General features: G+C 36.4%; 1 protein-coding gene across 1 annotated transcript; it reads right to left on the bottom strand.

Moving 5' to 3' along the window:
- Positions 1–7486: 7486 nt before the first annotated feature.
- LOC137580583 (uncharacterized) lies at positions 7487–14665 on the bottom strand. Its single transcript, XM_068294684.1, has 3 exons — positions 14534–14665; positions 7737–8054; positions 7487–7663 (listed from the first exon to the last, which is right to left on the bottom strand). Exons 1-3 carry the CDS (start codon positions 14663–14665, stop codon positions 7496–7498), a joined length of 618 nt encoding a protein of 205 aa, XP_068150785.1. The 3' UTR covers positions 7487–7495.
- Positions 14666–14898: the final 233 nt, after the last annotated feature.

The raw sequence follows: 14898 nt of genomic DNA, 5'->3' as shown, positions 1-14898 counted from the left end.
TTGTGTGTGTGTGTGTGTGTGTTGGTTTGTGTACAGATGTAGATGTATGTAGATCTACATATGCAACTGTGTGTATGTGTGTGTGTTTTGTATCTGCTGCTGCTGTTATTAATATGATTTCGTTTGCTATTGTTTTACTTTTAAGTTTGAATATTTTGTTTTATTTTTGTTGGTTATTTGTTGTTTGTTTGTTTGCTTGTATTTTGTTTTATATACACATAACAGACTTGTTTTATTATTAATCTTATTACATTTGTATGAATTGTATTAACTTTTTGTTGCGGTTGTTGTTGTTGTTGATTGGCAAATTGTTTGACAGAGACAGGCAAAAACAACGTAAAAAAATATGTAAAAAAAAAACAGATTGGTTTTTTGTTTGTTGAATTATTATTATTTTGTTTGTTGTTAAATTGTTGTATATTATTTTAGTTATTGGTATTGCTGGTGTTGTTGTGTATGGTTGTAGTTGTCGCGCCACACGTACGAAACGAAACGAAACGAACTCAAGCGCATGCAAAGTTACACTGCGAACAGCAAGCCAAAAGCACAAACGACAACTCGGCTAGAGCCAGAGCAGATACAGATACAGATAGGGAGATACGGCAGCGACGCTGCTGCCTTTCTCTCGCTCTTTCGCTCGCTCCTGCTTCTGCTCTCTCACTGTGGCTGTAACAGTGTGGGCACGTGTGTGTGTGTGTGTCATCAAGCGGCCTCCTCACTTGCTCTTTGGCTCTCTGGTTTTCTCTCTCGGGGTAGCCATGACGTAACGACCGTATACGCAATGTTTCGTTTCGTTTGGATATTTTTTCTCTCTCGCCCGCTCTTTCGACTTTTTTTTTTTTAATTGTGTGTTTATTTGTTTTTTAACATTTTTTCGTTACGTTTTTTCGTGTTGCTTGTATTTTTGTTGTCATTGGCTTTTGTTTAAGGCACACTACAAACAAAAATTTATTTGTTTATATATTTTAGAGCGTATTTTTATTGTTTTTGCCTAAAAAGTATTTTCATTTTGTTTGTTTGTTTGGTGTAAAGTTCTGGTTTCACAGCACGCAGACAATAATAGTCACACTTACACTTATGAACCTAGATGCACACGGACACACGTTTAGATACACGCATGCACACAAACATAAAAGTTACCGCGGCAGACAGACAAACACAATGAGCATATCCACGCACACATATACACACTCACACACGTCCGCAGCGTTTGAAAGTTTCTTGCGTTTTGCGAGAGACTCATATCGGCAAACGTAAAGCGGTTGAGAGATTCAGTGAGAGACAGATAGAGAGGTAATGGTAATGGAGAGAGCGAGAAAGAGACAGAGGGAGAGAGAAAAAGGCAGAGAGAAAGAGTGAGAAAGATATAGAGAGATAGAGAGAGAGAGCATGCGCAGCAACAATGACTATGACCAACTATAGACCCTTTAACAGACACATGTGACAGAAATCACTTCGTTACCTCCAATGTAAGCTTGGATAATAGATCGATAGTAAATATTCTACATCCTACATTCATTTAGAGAGGACTTATATCCATATTTTTCTAATAATTTAGCGTTTCATTTTTGTTGAAGATAAAACATTTCGATTTACCTTTGTTAGAAAGAAATTGCAGCATTTTTCAAAATATTAAGTATACGTATTTTGTTTTACTTATATTTTATAAACGCCAGGGAAATGTTTCGTGTAATTTTGGTGGTTATAAACTAAACAAATATCGAGATTGAAATCGACCTTGACTTGTACGAAAATCGACTAACTGTCTATGATGGCGGCTTCATATTTTATAGTATTTGACTAACTTATGCATAAAAATAAAGAGAGAGCCTCGCTTGTGGCTGTTAACTTACTGTTAGCTCAGCTGCAGATGCTGTTAATTAACAGTGCTAGAGAGTAGATCACATGAGACATAGAGAGAGAGAGAGCGCGAAGGGTTAGTTAAAGATGGGGATGCTGGTTAGATTTGCAGTTTGAGGCTGGCAGTGGGCATTTAATTATTATCACATTTTAATGCAGTTTCAAAATAAAAAAAAAAAGAAACAAAGACATAATCAACGCATAGACAAACTTAAAACTTAAAAGTAAAAATAAAGTAGCACACCGTGCAATTCTAATATTCTAATGAATATTTATGCACTTGTTGTGTGTTTTTGTTCACTCTAACTTTAGCCTAATAAATATTTATACATAAATAGTAGCTTAGCTAACAAAATGAATTTCATTGTCAAGCTTATAAGAGTTCTTGAATGCCCTTAACAAAGGGTATTTTCAAATAGTTAAAGCAGTTAGTAAATAATAGATTTATGTAATTACACAATGGGCCAGGATATATTTTTGCGATTTATCCGGGAACCGTGTTCAGGACAAATAGATTTGCACGTCCGTACCGTATGACGTGAAGTTTAATCCTTTTTTTTTTTTGAGGTTTTCAATGTTAGTTAAGATCGAAATAAATATAATTATATTTTTTTTAGGGTATTTTCTACAATTTTCTGTGCTGAAATCTTAAACGTGGTATGAACAAAATTTTTTTTTATATTTAAAAAGACCGATTCGATTTTAAGTATTTTGATTAGAAGGAAGCATGTATTTAACCCCCCCCAAAAAAAAAAAGTAATTTCCAAAAGTTGTTGAGGCTATAAAAGAGTTGATAAGCTTGTAGCAAACTTCTCAGAATGCACTTTGCAGAATTTGCAAATCGATTTGTGGGAATATTGTCTACAGGTCTATTGGGAATATATTTATATCTGCACATATGTATGTATGTAGGGTATATAAATTACGGCACAGCTGTTTTTTCTTAATTTTTTTTTAGTTGCGGTTTTGTTTGCTGCTGTCTGTCTGGCTGGCTGGTTGGCTGGTCTGTCTGTCTGTCTGTCTGTCTTTCGGTTTTGAGCCGCCGTCTAAAGTCCAAGAAATTAAAGTGTCAGACAGACATTAAACAAAAGTGTGGGGGAGATAGGGGGTAGCAGGTTGAGGGGGTTGGGGGAAGGGGGGGCTAGGCGCGCGGCAGTACGACTGGCAACCGCACGTTAATTAAATTTATTTATGCAGCTTTTGGGGTTTTTGTTGTGTGTTTTGTTTTATTTTTAATGATATGAATCACATGTGACATTCTTTTTTTTCAGTTGTGTTTTTTTTTTGTTTTAATCAAGACAAAAACAAAAACGGGGGGCAAAATAAAAACACACGCACACACATATGCACAGAGTGAAGGCAGAAAAAAAGCTTAAAAATAGAAACTTAACAACAAAATGATGTTGCTTATTATACAACAATTGAGACAACTTATCATTGACTAGTGCTAATTAACATTGTCTGGGTCGGTGGTAGCAGGCGGGAGTGAATTTCGACCCTCCCCTCACCCTCCCCCCCACACACACACAGTCTTTGCCGTTATGTTCCTGTCTCTATCTCTCTTTCTAGGTTTGTTGCCTCTCCATTGGCGCTAACTCACGTATGCCAAATGTCTGGCGACCTACCTATATAGTACCTACATACATACATATATATATGTGTACACTCTTATATATTTATCTTTATATGTATGTGCCTGTGGTGTGTGCGGTTACTAAGCCAAGCACCTGTAGGCCCCCAATAATAACCCCCCATACGACCCACCGCCACCACCACGTCCGCGTCCGACAATCAGACAGGTAGAAACTTAGACAGACAGACACCTCAGCGGCCAGGCCAAGCCAGGCCCGGTTCCTCCCCCCTCATCGCGGCCCTAGCAACTCACAAAAATACAACAAAATTCAACCAAACTGGCACTTTTGGTCTCGTCTCTGTCTGTGTTTGCTTTTGGCATACAAAGAAACAAAAAAAAAAAAAATAAAATAAAATTATACTATATTTAAAAAAAAAACCAAGGAAAATAAATAAAGAAAAATATTGTGTGCACATACGGCGAGACGACCCACAATGTTGTTTTCCTTCCTTCATTGTACCCTCTGCTCTCTCCCTCTCTCTCTCTAATAGTCAAATGGGGCATATTAAGATCATATGGACTTTAAAAAGGTTTCCGTTCAAGCCCTTTTTTGTTTTTGTTAATAACTGATGGCCATCAAATAGAAAAGGAATTGCCAACATTAGTTTGTTCAAATAAATAATTTCGAGCCTGCTCATTTCATAATTTGAAACGTGTCAATAAAAGTTAAGTGAAAAAAAACTGAAGAAAAGAAAAGAACAGAGAAGAAAGTTGTGAGATCTTTTGTGTGAAAGAACAAATATTACTTCTAAAAAACCAATTTTTAACTTAACCCTGTCAGGACCTTTAGTTTGGGCCTTTGGATCAAGAAAACAAAATATTCCTTATAGGTAATTGTGGTGCTGAAAGATTGCTTTGAATTGGTCTGTTTATTCTAAGCCTAAACTGATTCTTATCAAAATCAGATCTTATTGAATGGATTAACTCAAATGTTAAAGATTTTTAGACTCAATTGTTTAAAAAACTGAAAAAGTAAATTTACTTTCAAGATATATACATCCAAATATATGGTTATATATGAATGGTAATTCACAGTCGATGCTCTCTGGTGTTACACATACGGAATTCTTATTTATTCTTTGTGCTCTTTATTTTGTTTATGTTGATAATTTAATAATAAGAGCAAGCGCGCTGACGTATGCCCAATAATAAGCGATGTGTGTTGAATACTGTATACAAATATACATTTACCTATATACATACATACATACATTCTCCTTTTAATGTTTTTGTGGGGTTTTTTGGTGTGTCTGCAGGTTAGCCAAGGCACTTGTTGTATCGCACCTGGCCCATAGATAGATCGATCGATCTACTCGACCGACCAACTGATGGTTTTCGATCAATTGATCACCGTATGTCTGAGTGTGTGTGTGTGTGTGTGTGTGGTGCCAAGGCTGTGGGTTGTGTGAGCTGTCGGTTTGCATTTATAAATAAATTGCCGCAAATAAATAAAAATACATAGATATGCAATGCATTTTATTGTCAAGCAACGACAGTCATGGCACTGCGGCTACGTTTGTGTAATTAAAAGCGCACGTGTCGTATACGTAATGTGTCTCCACCATATTTATAAGTCACGAATCTATTCAAAGTGCAAAATACCTAAAATCAACCACATTGTAGGCGAACAGCAAATATTTAACTATAATTACAATTAATTAAAAATACTCAAAAAAAATTACAAAGAATTGCTTAGTTTGTCATCCTACTACTTACATATGTGTTTAGTACCTACATATAATTAGATACAAGATGTTGTAATAAATTTTAGACTTTATCGATTGCAAACTGGTATGTCCAGACTTAATCACTTCAAGGCAAATGTCGGTTAGATAATCTTCGTAAACTAAAGGGAGGTACACCTATACATATACATATATGTACATGTGTATGTGTTCATAAAAAGACGTATTGTATATCGAAAAATGTAGCCTCTGTCTAGATGGGATATACAGAATGTCGACATTCGGTCTTATTTTTTGGCTTCGTTTTCGAAAAACAAGAAAAAATCAGGCGACAGAGCCAAGTTTCGAGTCTGCCAAAAGAAATTTTAGTATCCCATATTGCGTATACGTAATATTTATTAGACGAGTGTCTCATTTTAGCAGATCCTTCAGTTTACATAGTTTTCGATTTCATCGATTTTCAAATTTTTGGTTGTCTTTTATTGGTAATTTTGGTGTGAACAACAATTTGAATGCTTTAGATTTGTTTTTGTTGTTACCAATGAAAATAAATTTGCATACCATTTTACGGTTGATTAACTCTTAAGGGAGTTTGGCATATAGAAAAGAATTCAGCATTAAGAAATTCTCTATCCGATTTTAGGCAGAAATTATGACATAAATAAATAATTTCGTTTCGGAACTCAATTTGTCGGAAATTATGTCAATTTTGCTTATCACAGAACTCAACTTAATTATCAGTTGCATTTGTGGCTAAATGATGGGGCTGGCTTCTTTATATGCTTTGTAGATACAATCTGGTGATAGATATGCATACATATAGAAACCCTATTGACATTTGTTAGTCATTATTTGTAAATGTTACTATGTACTATATATTTACTTGACTCTTTTTGTTGTTGCTGTTGCTGCTGTTGCTGTTGTTGTTGTTGTTGTTGCTGTTGGCATCGTCGACTGGCTGGCTGTGTGATAAGCAGACTGTGGCGAGACAACAAAAGACGAGACGCAGACAAACTTGCACTTACTTACATGAGCCTCGATACAAGTTTATATTTTTAGATGTTGGTGGTGTTGTTGCTGCTGTTGCTGCTGCTGCTGCTGTCGTCGTTGTCGCTGTCGCCGTTGTTGTCGTGACACCAAAAAACAAAAAAAAAGGCAAATGGCGTTGGCACATTGCACACACTGAAATCACAATCAAATCGGCCTGGCCAGACAATGAGTCTAGGAGACGGGCAACGGCATCATCATCAACATCATCATCATCATCATCATCATCATCATCATCAGCGGCAGCAGCAGCAACATCATCATCTTTAAATCCCCATCTCTTTCACTATTTCTCTCTCGCTCTCTCTCGCTTTTTCATTCATTTTGTCTCTCTATTCATTCAAAATCCATCGCACTTGCATTGATAATGATGAATGACTTCAACTTCCATTAGAATAAAGGCAAACAATAGAATGGCGAATCAAGCAGGAGCAGAGGCAGCCACAGAGAGGGAAAAGAAGGCACCGACAATCAATCATGCGGACATGCAACAGGTTTAACATACATATATACATACATACAAAAGGCATCGATGGGCTAATGAATTTTCGAATGTTGAATGCAGCTCATTAAAAACTATTGAACAAAAATAATAAAAATAAAACCAAATTGGAACAATGAAGCCATGGAGCCAGCCATACAGAAATGGAGGTCGTCCTCCTTCAAATCATAACTCATTGAACTTTGCCGGCAGCAACAGCAGCAACAGCAACAACAGCAGCCGCAATATAAAAAGTGTCAATCAGTGACTTTTTGGGGGCAGGGCATTTGGATGCCCATTACAATGGCATTTTTATGAGTAACCAAGAGAGATGGAATGGTGCCTCCTGGAGCGGCAGCTTCATCTAGTAGTTGTTGCGGTAGATGTTGCTGACAGCCTGCCAAGTCGTAAATGTGGCAGGAATGGAGGAGGCCATTGGTGGGTGTCGAAAGGCAAGACATAAATGTCTAACATATGCCCAAGCTGATGCAAAAATGGACAAGTGACAGGTCTATTAACTAAAACCCATGATGGACACTTGAAAGATGGCGAATTTTTTTGTTTCTTACTTTTCGTTTTGAAAGTGCATATTTGCACTTTTGCCTTTCTCCAAATGAGGGAAATTGTACATGAATTTCAGTTCTCCCACAAAGTTGATAAAATGTTTTTTTTTTCTTTTTTCTTCACATTTACTTTTGTAATTCTCAACTAGTTTTATCCCCCGCCCCGAACGAAGCAATCAAGTCAAGAACTTTGTTTTTGCACACTGATTTTGTTTATTTAAACAAATTAACGACGACTCACAGCAATATCCTCAACAAACTGAAAACTGACATTCGTATCAAATTGTAATTTCTTATCAAAATGCCATCTAATTGATAGTAGATAATCACCCGATGGTAAGGGTAACTTTAGTAATTCGGGTCTCAAATAAAAACCTTTCACAATTTGTGTACCCTGGAAGGGGAAAAATGTTGAAATTATTACAAATAAGAATCTTAACTTTGGCAAAACCAGCAGCAAAACTTACAATATACGGACACGAGTGATTGAAATTGGTAAATTCTTTGTACAGATTGAATACCAATATACCAAAAGGATTATATGGCTTACGTAAATAGCGACAGGCATCCATTTCAACATGAAATAGCCATGGCTTATAGCCGCTGGCTCTTTTGAATACTCGCATATGCAATTCAATATCACGAGCCTCTTTCAATATAGTTCCATTAAAGTTGAATGTAGTTCGATCCCGTTGAACGGCCTTCAAGCGGCAAGTATGGATTATCACCCAGGATTCATTATAGCTTAAGCACACGGCATTTGTCATTTTAAAAATGACCGCATTCTAAAAGTAATTCAGTTTTTTTTCTTAATAACTAACAAATAGACTCAACTTCTCCTCCAACTTACGCCATGATTATGTAAGCAAAAGTTTAAAAGTCCACCAAGCGCTAAAATATATAACTTCCTATACATGACTGTGTCGACTCTATGATTTGATTCTTGTGTAAATAAGTATATACAAATATATATATGGGCTTATATATGTATACCAACTATGTGGGTTAATAATTAGAACATCGTTTATGGAAAAACTAGCAAAAAATCAAAATGATAATCTATTTTTAATTTTCAATATATGTATTTATTTTTTATAATAATTAGTTTTACAAATTTAATCAACCGTGACAACAATAATAGAAAACCCCATAAAGAAGTTCCAGTCCAAACTAATTATATGTGTGTATATTTTATTCAGTAAGAATTTCAGAATATAATGCTCTGAGAAAGTTATCATTAATTGAGATTCGAAAATATTTCAATTGAAGTTCGATTATACATATGTGCTATATTCGTGATTGATTCTATCTGCAAGTTTCTGGATTGAAAATGTCATTTCCCCCAGGATATAGAAGTTGACGAGATATTCAGGCCATGTCTTGGATTTCGTCTTAGAGCCATGTAAATGACTCGCATATTTAAACAAAATATGTTTCTTAATTTTAGAGTTTGAACTAAGTGACTTGGGTCTATATACGATTTTAAAATTCTTTTTAATAAGGCTAGACTTGTTGTTTTAGGCTAAGAAGAATTGCTGACTGACGTCAATAATGAACTAAATTGGCTCAAATACGTTATAACCACCAACAAATTATGTCAATGACGTCAATAAAAATGAAAAAAATTATAATAACAAACACTAAAAAATACAATTAAATGCCAGCTCTGTGGTTATTGTTTTCCTTTGTCATCTCCTTGAGTGTAATATGATTAGATAAATAGTTTCAGGTTAAATGTGATTTTAATTTGAGTCATGTGAGCCATCATGTAAGCTTTAAATACTGCGGCTGGAATAACAATAAATAAATAAATAAAAGTATTTATGTATTTACATAAACAATTAAACAACAAGATTATAATTGACTGATCTATTAGAACGTGATGAACTATTGTGTATTGAGCCAGAATGAGGAATTAGAAAATTTAATACAACTACTTTTTTCTTACTAAGGCCAAGCTATTTAGAAAATAATCTTGCTAGAAATTGATGAATTGATTAATTCAAAAACAAGGAAAAGTAAAATTTTCTTATAAATACGGTTTAGTGTACTTGGCTGAATTGGCCAAAAGCAAATTTAAGAAACAGAACCAGCACTACTTTTTGAATAGATTTTATGTCAGCTATATATGTAGGTACATACCACAAGTTGTTTAATCGGTTCAATCGGTTAAATAGGGCTCATTGTAACTCATATTCATCTTTTTAAAGTTTTACATTTCATTCATTTCCATTTGCCCAAAAATAATGAATGGTTGACTCATTGACTGGTTGCTCATTGACTTTTCGAAAGCGTTGTTGTTGTAGTTGTAGTAAAAATTGGTAATATGCAAAGTTTCAAAATAAAAGCCATGTTATGTGAAACATATTGTGTTTCAATATTCTCTGACAATGGGTAAAATAACTAGAGAATCGGTACGTTTGTATTCCATGATTGATCTTTTAGATCTTAACGAACGAGATTTTATTTAAAAGGGGTTAAATTTCAAGACTCGCTAAGCTTAATTTTCTTTAAATTTCACTAAAAAAGACAAATATATTTCTCAAAAGTAAATTTAGAACTTTATTGTCTCAATAGGAGGATGGGAAATGGGAAAACACTTCCCCTAAAGCATTCAAAAAACCGTGCAAGAAAACATTTTGTTAAATATATAAAGAAATTTTGAAATGTACTCTGGTTTTGAAAGAATTCCCCAAGCCAGTATAGACAATTTTTTAGTTTTAAGTCTTGTAAAAGTTATAAATTTCTTAAACACAATGAATGTAGCATACTGTAAGGCGCAAGGTTCGTCCCATTTCGCAGTGCTAGGCTCACAATGTCATAAATATCAGAAACACGATTTTGAACAATTTTCAATAGTTTTACGAAAAAAAATTAATAAATTAGCTTCTTAAATAAGACAAGAAGTATTTAATTAATACTCTTCTCAAATTGAAAACCAAATGAGCTTCAATGAGATTAATAAATGCTTAGCTTAAAGTAGTCCAATAATCGATTAACGTAATTTTTTTTTTTATTATACAGGTATTAACTAACTTTTTAAAATCCTAAAAGCTTATACATTTAGGTATTAGTTAAGGATATCTGATTGAAAGATGGAACAGTTTAAATTGTTGATAAATCCCATCCCAAATTAATAAAAAAAAACCATCTTTATCTCCAAAAACCATCTTTATCTCTAACATTATAAGTATATGTTTATTTGTGTTTGTTCATAGCCATGTCCGTCCGTATGGATTAACGCGAACTCCTCCTGGACCGATAGAGGCTATTGCACGGCTTCTATATCTCAAATTCAGGAATTTAAAATATATTTACTCTTTTTCAACACTAATCGTATCGAGCAGTAATTATCGATAGCACAGTCAGTGTTAGATAATACTTAATGAGTTTATTTTCATCGAGTAGCCATTGCGAAATTCGCTCAAAAAGTGTATAAATACTGGGACAACTCGTGGGTTTGCTCATTCTTTTACTTCCCTCTGATGGGGCAACAACTGAATCGTATTGTTTCCTTATAAAACAAATTAAATTGTTCTTATTCTCACTAACACATTAATTAAAATGTGTGTACGTTATTACGATGTATTATATTTCTGTGTATTTTCCTTATTATTTAAATTTCCACTAAGAAGCATTAAAACGTTAAAGAACCTACCTACATAGTTATTGCCGTTGAATCACGTTTTATCGTATTTTCCTTATTTCAAAAATTACTAAAGGTCGTCTCGTCAAATTGTCTTTTGCAGCTTGGATAGTATTGAACAGTAAATTTGAATTATCAATAAACAATGTCATTATTGGAAAATCAATTTCGATTTTCAAACAGTCGCAAGTGGAAAATCTCTCGGCTGGTTTATTTGAAAATTTACTTAGTTTCAACTTTTACTTCACTGGGGTTTTCTATATTTCTATATCCTTGCAAAAAGGGTATATTAATTTTGGTCAAAAGGAAGGAAGCATTTTCGGCCATATAAAGTATATACATATATTCTTGATAAGCACCACAACACAAGTTCAATAACCAATTAAGGATCAATAACTTCGTTATTTTCTGAACTATTGACGTAAAATTTAATATTCACCAATGTTATTTTAATATTATATTTATTTCACCAAAATGCATCAAGATCGGGTGACTATATCATATAGCTCCCATAGGAACGATTGGTGGGAAAACGGGGACTTTGATCAATAACTTCATTATGTGCTATGCTAAGAATGTAGGCAGTTTTTTCGGGAACATTAGATAATAGCTAAGGAAAAACAACAAAAAAGCTTGCAAGGGTATACAAACTTTGATGCGATCGAAGTTAGCCCCCGCCCTCTGGTTTAAAATATTTTTAAGTAAAAAGTTAAATTTTAGTTAGTCACATAGCTTAAAAACAGCTGCATGCTGGGCATAAATGTAGTTCATTTCGATGTCCGTATGCTAAAATGTAATTTTTAAGATTGTGAATTCTTTTTTTTTATTAGAGGCCAATTCGATTAAACAATGATACCAATTTATTTATATAAAACTTAACGAAAAGTTAAAAAAAACTAATTTAATTTAAGACTCTTACTTCCTGTTTTATTTTTGAGCTTTTTTGTCGCGAAAACTTGTAGTGCAGAAAAGCCGGAAAGCCATAGCCAAGGCGGAGACATACAAATTATACAATAAGGTGCTGAAAGTCAAAGGCTTCTGTGGGTTTAAGGGGAGAAAAATAAAAAAAAAAAACATAATAGACATTGTGGTATGCTCATTATACAAATTGCACAGGAGACACCAACAAAAAGTCAAGTAAAACTGAAGGTGAATCTCGAAACGAAACGAAACGGAACCCAAACTCAAATTCAAACTCGAAACTGAATCTGAACCCCTTTTTCCATCTCCTTGGATTTCTTTTTACCGCATTGATGGAGTGACGAAACGGAGACAGTAAAGACTAAAGTCTCACAGACTCACTGATGACAGGGAACGGGGAAGAGAGAGAGAGAGAGAGAGAGAGAGAGAGAGTGAGAGAGAGAGAGACGCTGATGTTGACGGAATGGCAAATCCTTTCACTTCGTTTCTAACTTTGACTTTGCATTACGCGTTGAATTCAAATTCAAATGAAGCTGAAGCAAAAGAATCTATTAAGATATTATCAGTTGAGACGAAGTCAAAGAAAAAACTGCACTGTATTGCATTTGACTGGGATAGGAAAGAAAGAAGAAAATGTAGGTAGATAGAGTTAGGGAGGCATGGCCTCAGAAGGGAAGTGAGGTAAAAAATCAGTGCACAGCGACGAAAACCCATGCAATTGTTGCTGCCAGACAATTTGGGTCGGGGCAACAGACGACAACGACGACGACGATGACTTCGAGTCAGCCCACAATTGCGGCCATTAGTGTGGACTGATGACAGACGAGACGACGTTCACAGAGAGAAAGACACACACAGACACATACAGAGACACACAGACTGACAGAGAAAGAGCGAGTGAGAGAACGAGAATGTCAGTGAGTGAGTGCACTAATGGGGGAAGGGACAGGAGGAATGGGTTGCAGCAACAACCCTTTTTTGTAGACATTTTTCGTATGACAACGACAAATATTTGCCGGATAATATGAATAACAAAAGCAGAACTGTAGACTTTGCCAGCCTAAGCGGGTGGTTGGGTTAGGATTCGGTTGAAATGGTGGCCAAGGGGCGCTGCGCGGGGAGACATGGGGGAGGTTGTTTTTGGGTGGGCGATGCACACAGGATGGGGTTGCTTTTTAGTCAGTCGGGCCAACCTACTTAAGCCACAAGACCAGACCAAACCAGACCAGACCGGGCCAGGCCAAGCCAGACCCAGACTGAGTCTCTGCCTCGGTCTCTGTCTCAGTCTCAGTCCCAGTCTTTGGCCAGACGACAACGACGACTACAACTTAAACTAAAAGGCCGTACACAGAGACAGCTACAGCGATGTTGTTGTCGCCGGTGTCTGAGACTGAGCGATGCAGACAACTTCAAAATGGAGCTCGTTGGAGTTTCGTTTTGGATGGCCTGACTGACACAAAAGTACTTTTGTTGCTATGTTTAATGTACAGGGACACAGAGAAAAAGAGAATAGGAGAAAGAGATTGTAGAAAATAATAATGCAGCGAAAAGATTTCTTAATAAAGACCAAAAACTTGTTAGCAATGTAACTTTGTAAGTAAATCTCGATAACTAAATGCGCCTGGTCACACTCAAGACGATCCAAAGCAAGCAAAGACGTGATCCACAGACTCAGACACACACTTAGGCGATCCAGGGTTAGGTAGAGAAGCTTAACCATCTATAGAGGCATGTGGGAGTCTGGAACTTCCCCCAAAAAATGCATTACCCATGTCAATATACCCTCGGATCTTTGAGAACAAAAAAAAAAAAAAATAAAAATAAATGCCCAGTCTGGCAAACGAAACCAGAGTGCAGTTCACAAAAAAAAAAAACATACTGAGCACCATGCTGTTTTTTTTTTTTTGTTTTTGTTGCTCTAGCTCTCGCGCCCAGTTCCTATGCTGCACTTCAGACGATGGCGACGACGACAACGACAACGGCAACGACGACGACGACGACGCTTTGTTGCAGCTCAACACAATCGACACACAGACAGGGACGAGGTGCGGGCTGGGGGGGGGGGGAGTAACAGAAGCTGGGAAAGGAGGATGAAAACTGCAGACCGTGGCAGACAAAACAATATGTTTGTTTGGATTATATCGTACATACGTATGTATGTATGTACGTTTAACGACGCTACATGGACTCAAACGCGCAACGGCGACGCTTCTTTGTATGCACAAACAATTGGAGCAGGCGGAAGTTGCATGGCGGCAGCAGCAACGACGACGTTGGTTGCCCCGGACAACCGCCACAGACATTAAGAGTAAGAGAAATAGAGAGAGAGAGAGAAAGGAGGGAGAGACGCTAAAACAAGGAAAGGAGGGAAAGGTGGAGAGGGTGAAGAGTGTGAGAAAAGGATGCGAAAGAGGCCACGCACTGGAAACACCACCTTGAACATTTACGCCTTGATTAACTGTCAGTGGCTAAAAAGTGATTTAATCAAAGAACGGACCATATGGACCAGACCTGACCATGCCATACCATGCTATGCCATTCCTTACCATTCCATACTAAACACCAGACCAGAGCACATCACATCAATCAACTTGAGACGAAGACGCATCCTTCAAGACGAGCATCAACGAGAAAAAAAAAAATATATAAGAAGCACACACACACACAAAAAAAAAAAACTTTTAGCTGAAAATCCACTCTTGCAACTCTTTGGACCTTATAGTCCGACGGTGGTCGGACGACGTCGTCGTCATCTTCTTCGTCATCCTCATCGTCATTGCTCTTGCTGTTTGGATTGGAGTGGCCCTCGTCGTCGCCCATATTTGACATGGTCATAATTACAGGCCCAGGTTGAACCAGGCACTCTCCAGCGGTCGTAGACTGCAGCTGGACATTGCCCAGACGTACGACGTGGGTAACTTTTTTGAGACCCCAGCTGACCGTGGTTGTCAATTTCTTAGCATACCTTTGCTCATATTGTATATTTCATTGCATTTTCAACCTAATCTAAGCCACTGTGCCACACCAACCAACCAACCATCCAACCAACCACTCTGAATGCG

Source organism: Drosophila tropicalis, unplaced genomic scaffold (genome assembly GCF_018151085.1).
Source record: "Drosophila tropicalis isolate 14030-0801.00 unplaced genomic scaffold, ASM1815108v1 contig_1190, whole genome shotgun sequence".
NCBI lineage: Eukaryota > Metazoa > Arthropoda > Insecta > Diptera > Drosophilidae > Drosophila > Drosophila tropicalis.
This window is presented reverse-complemented; position numbering and strand designations above follow the sequence as displayed.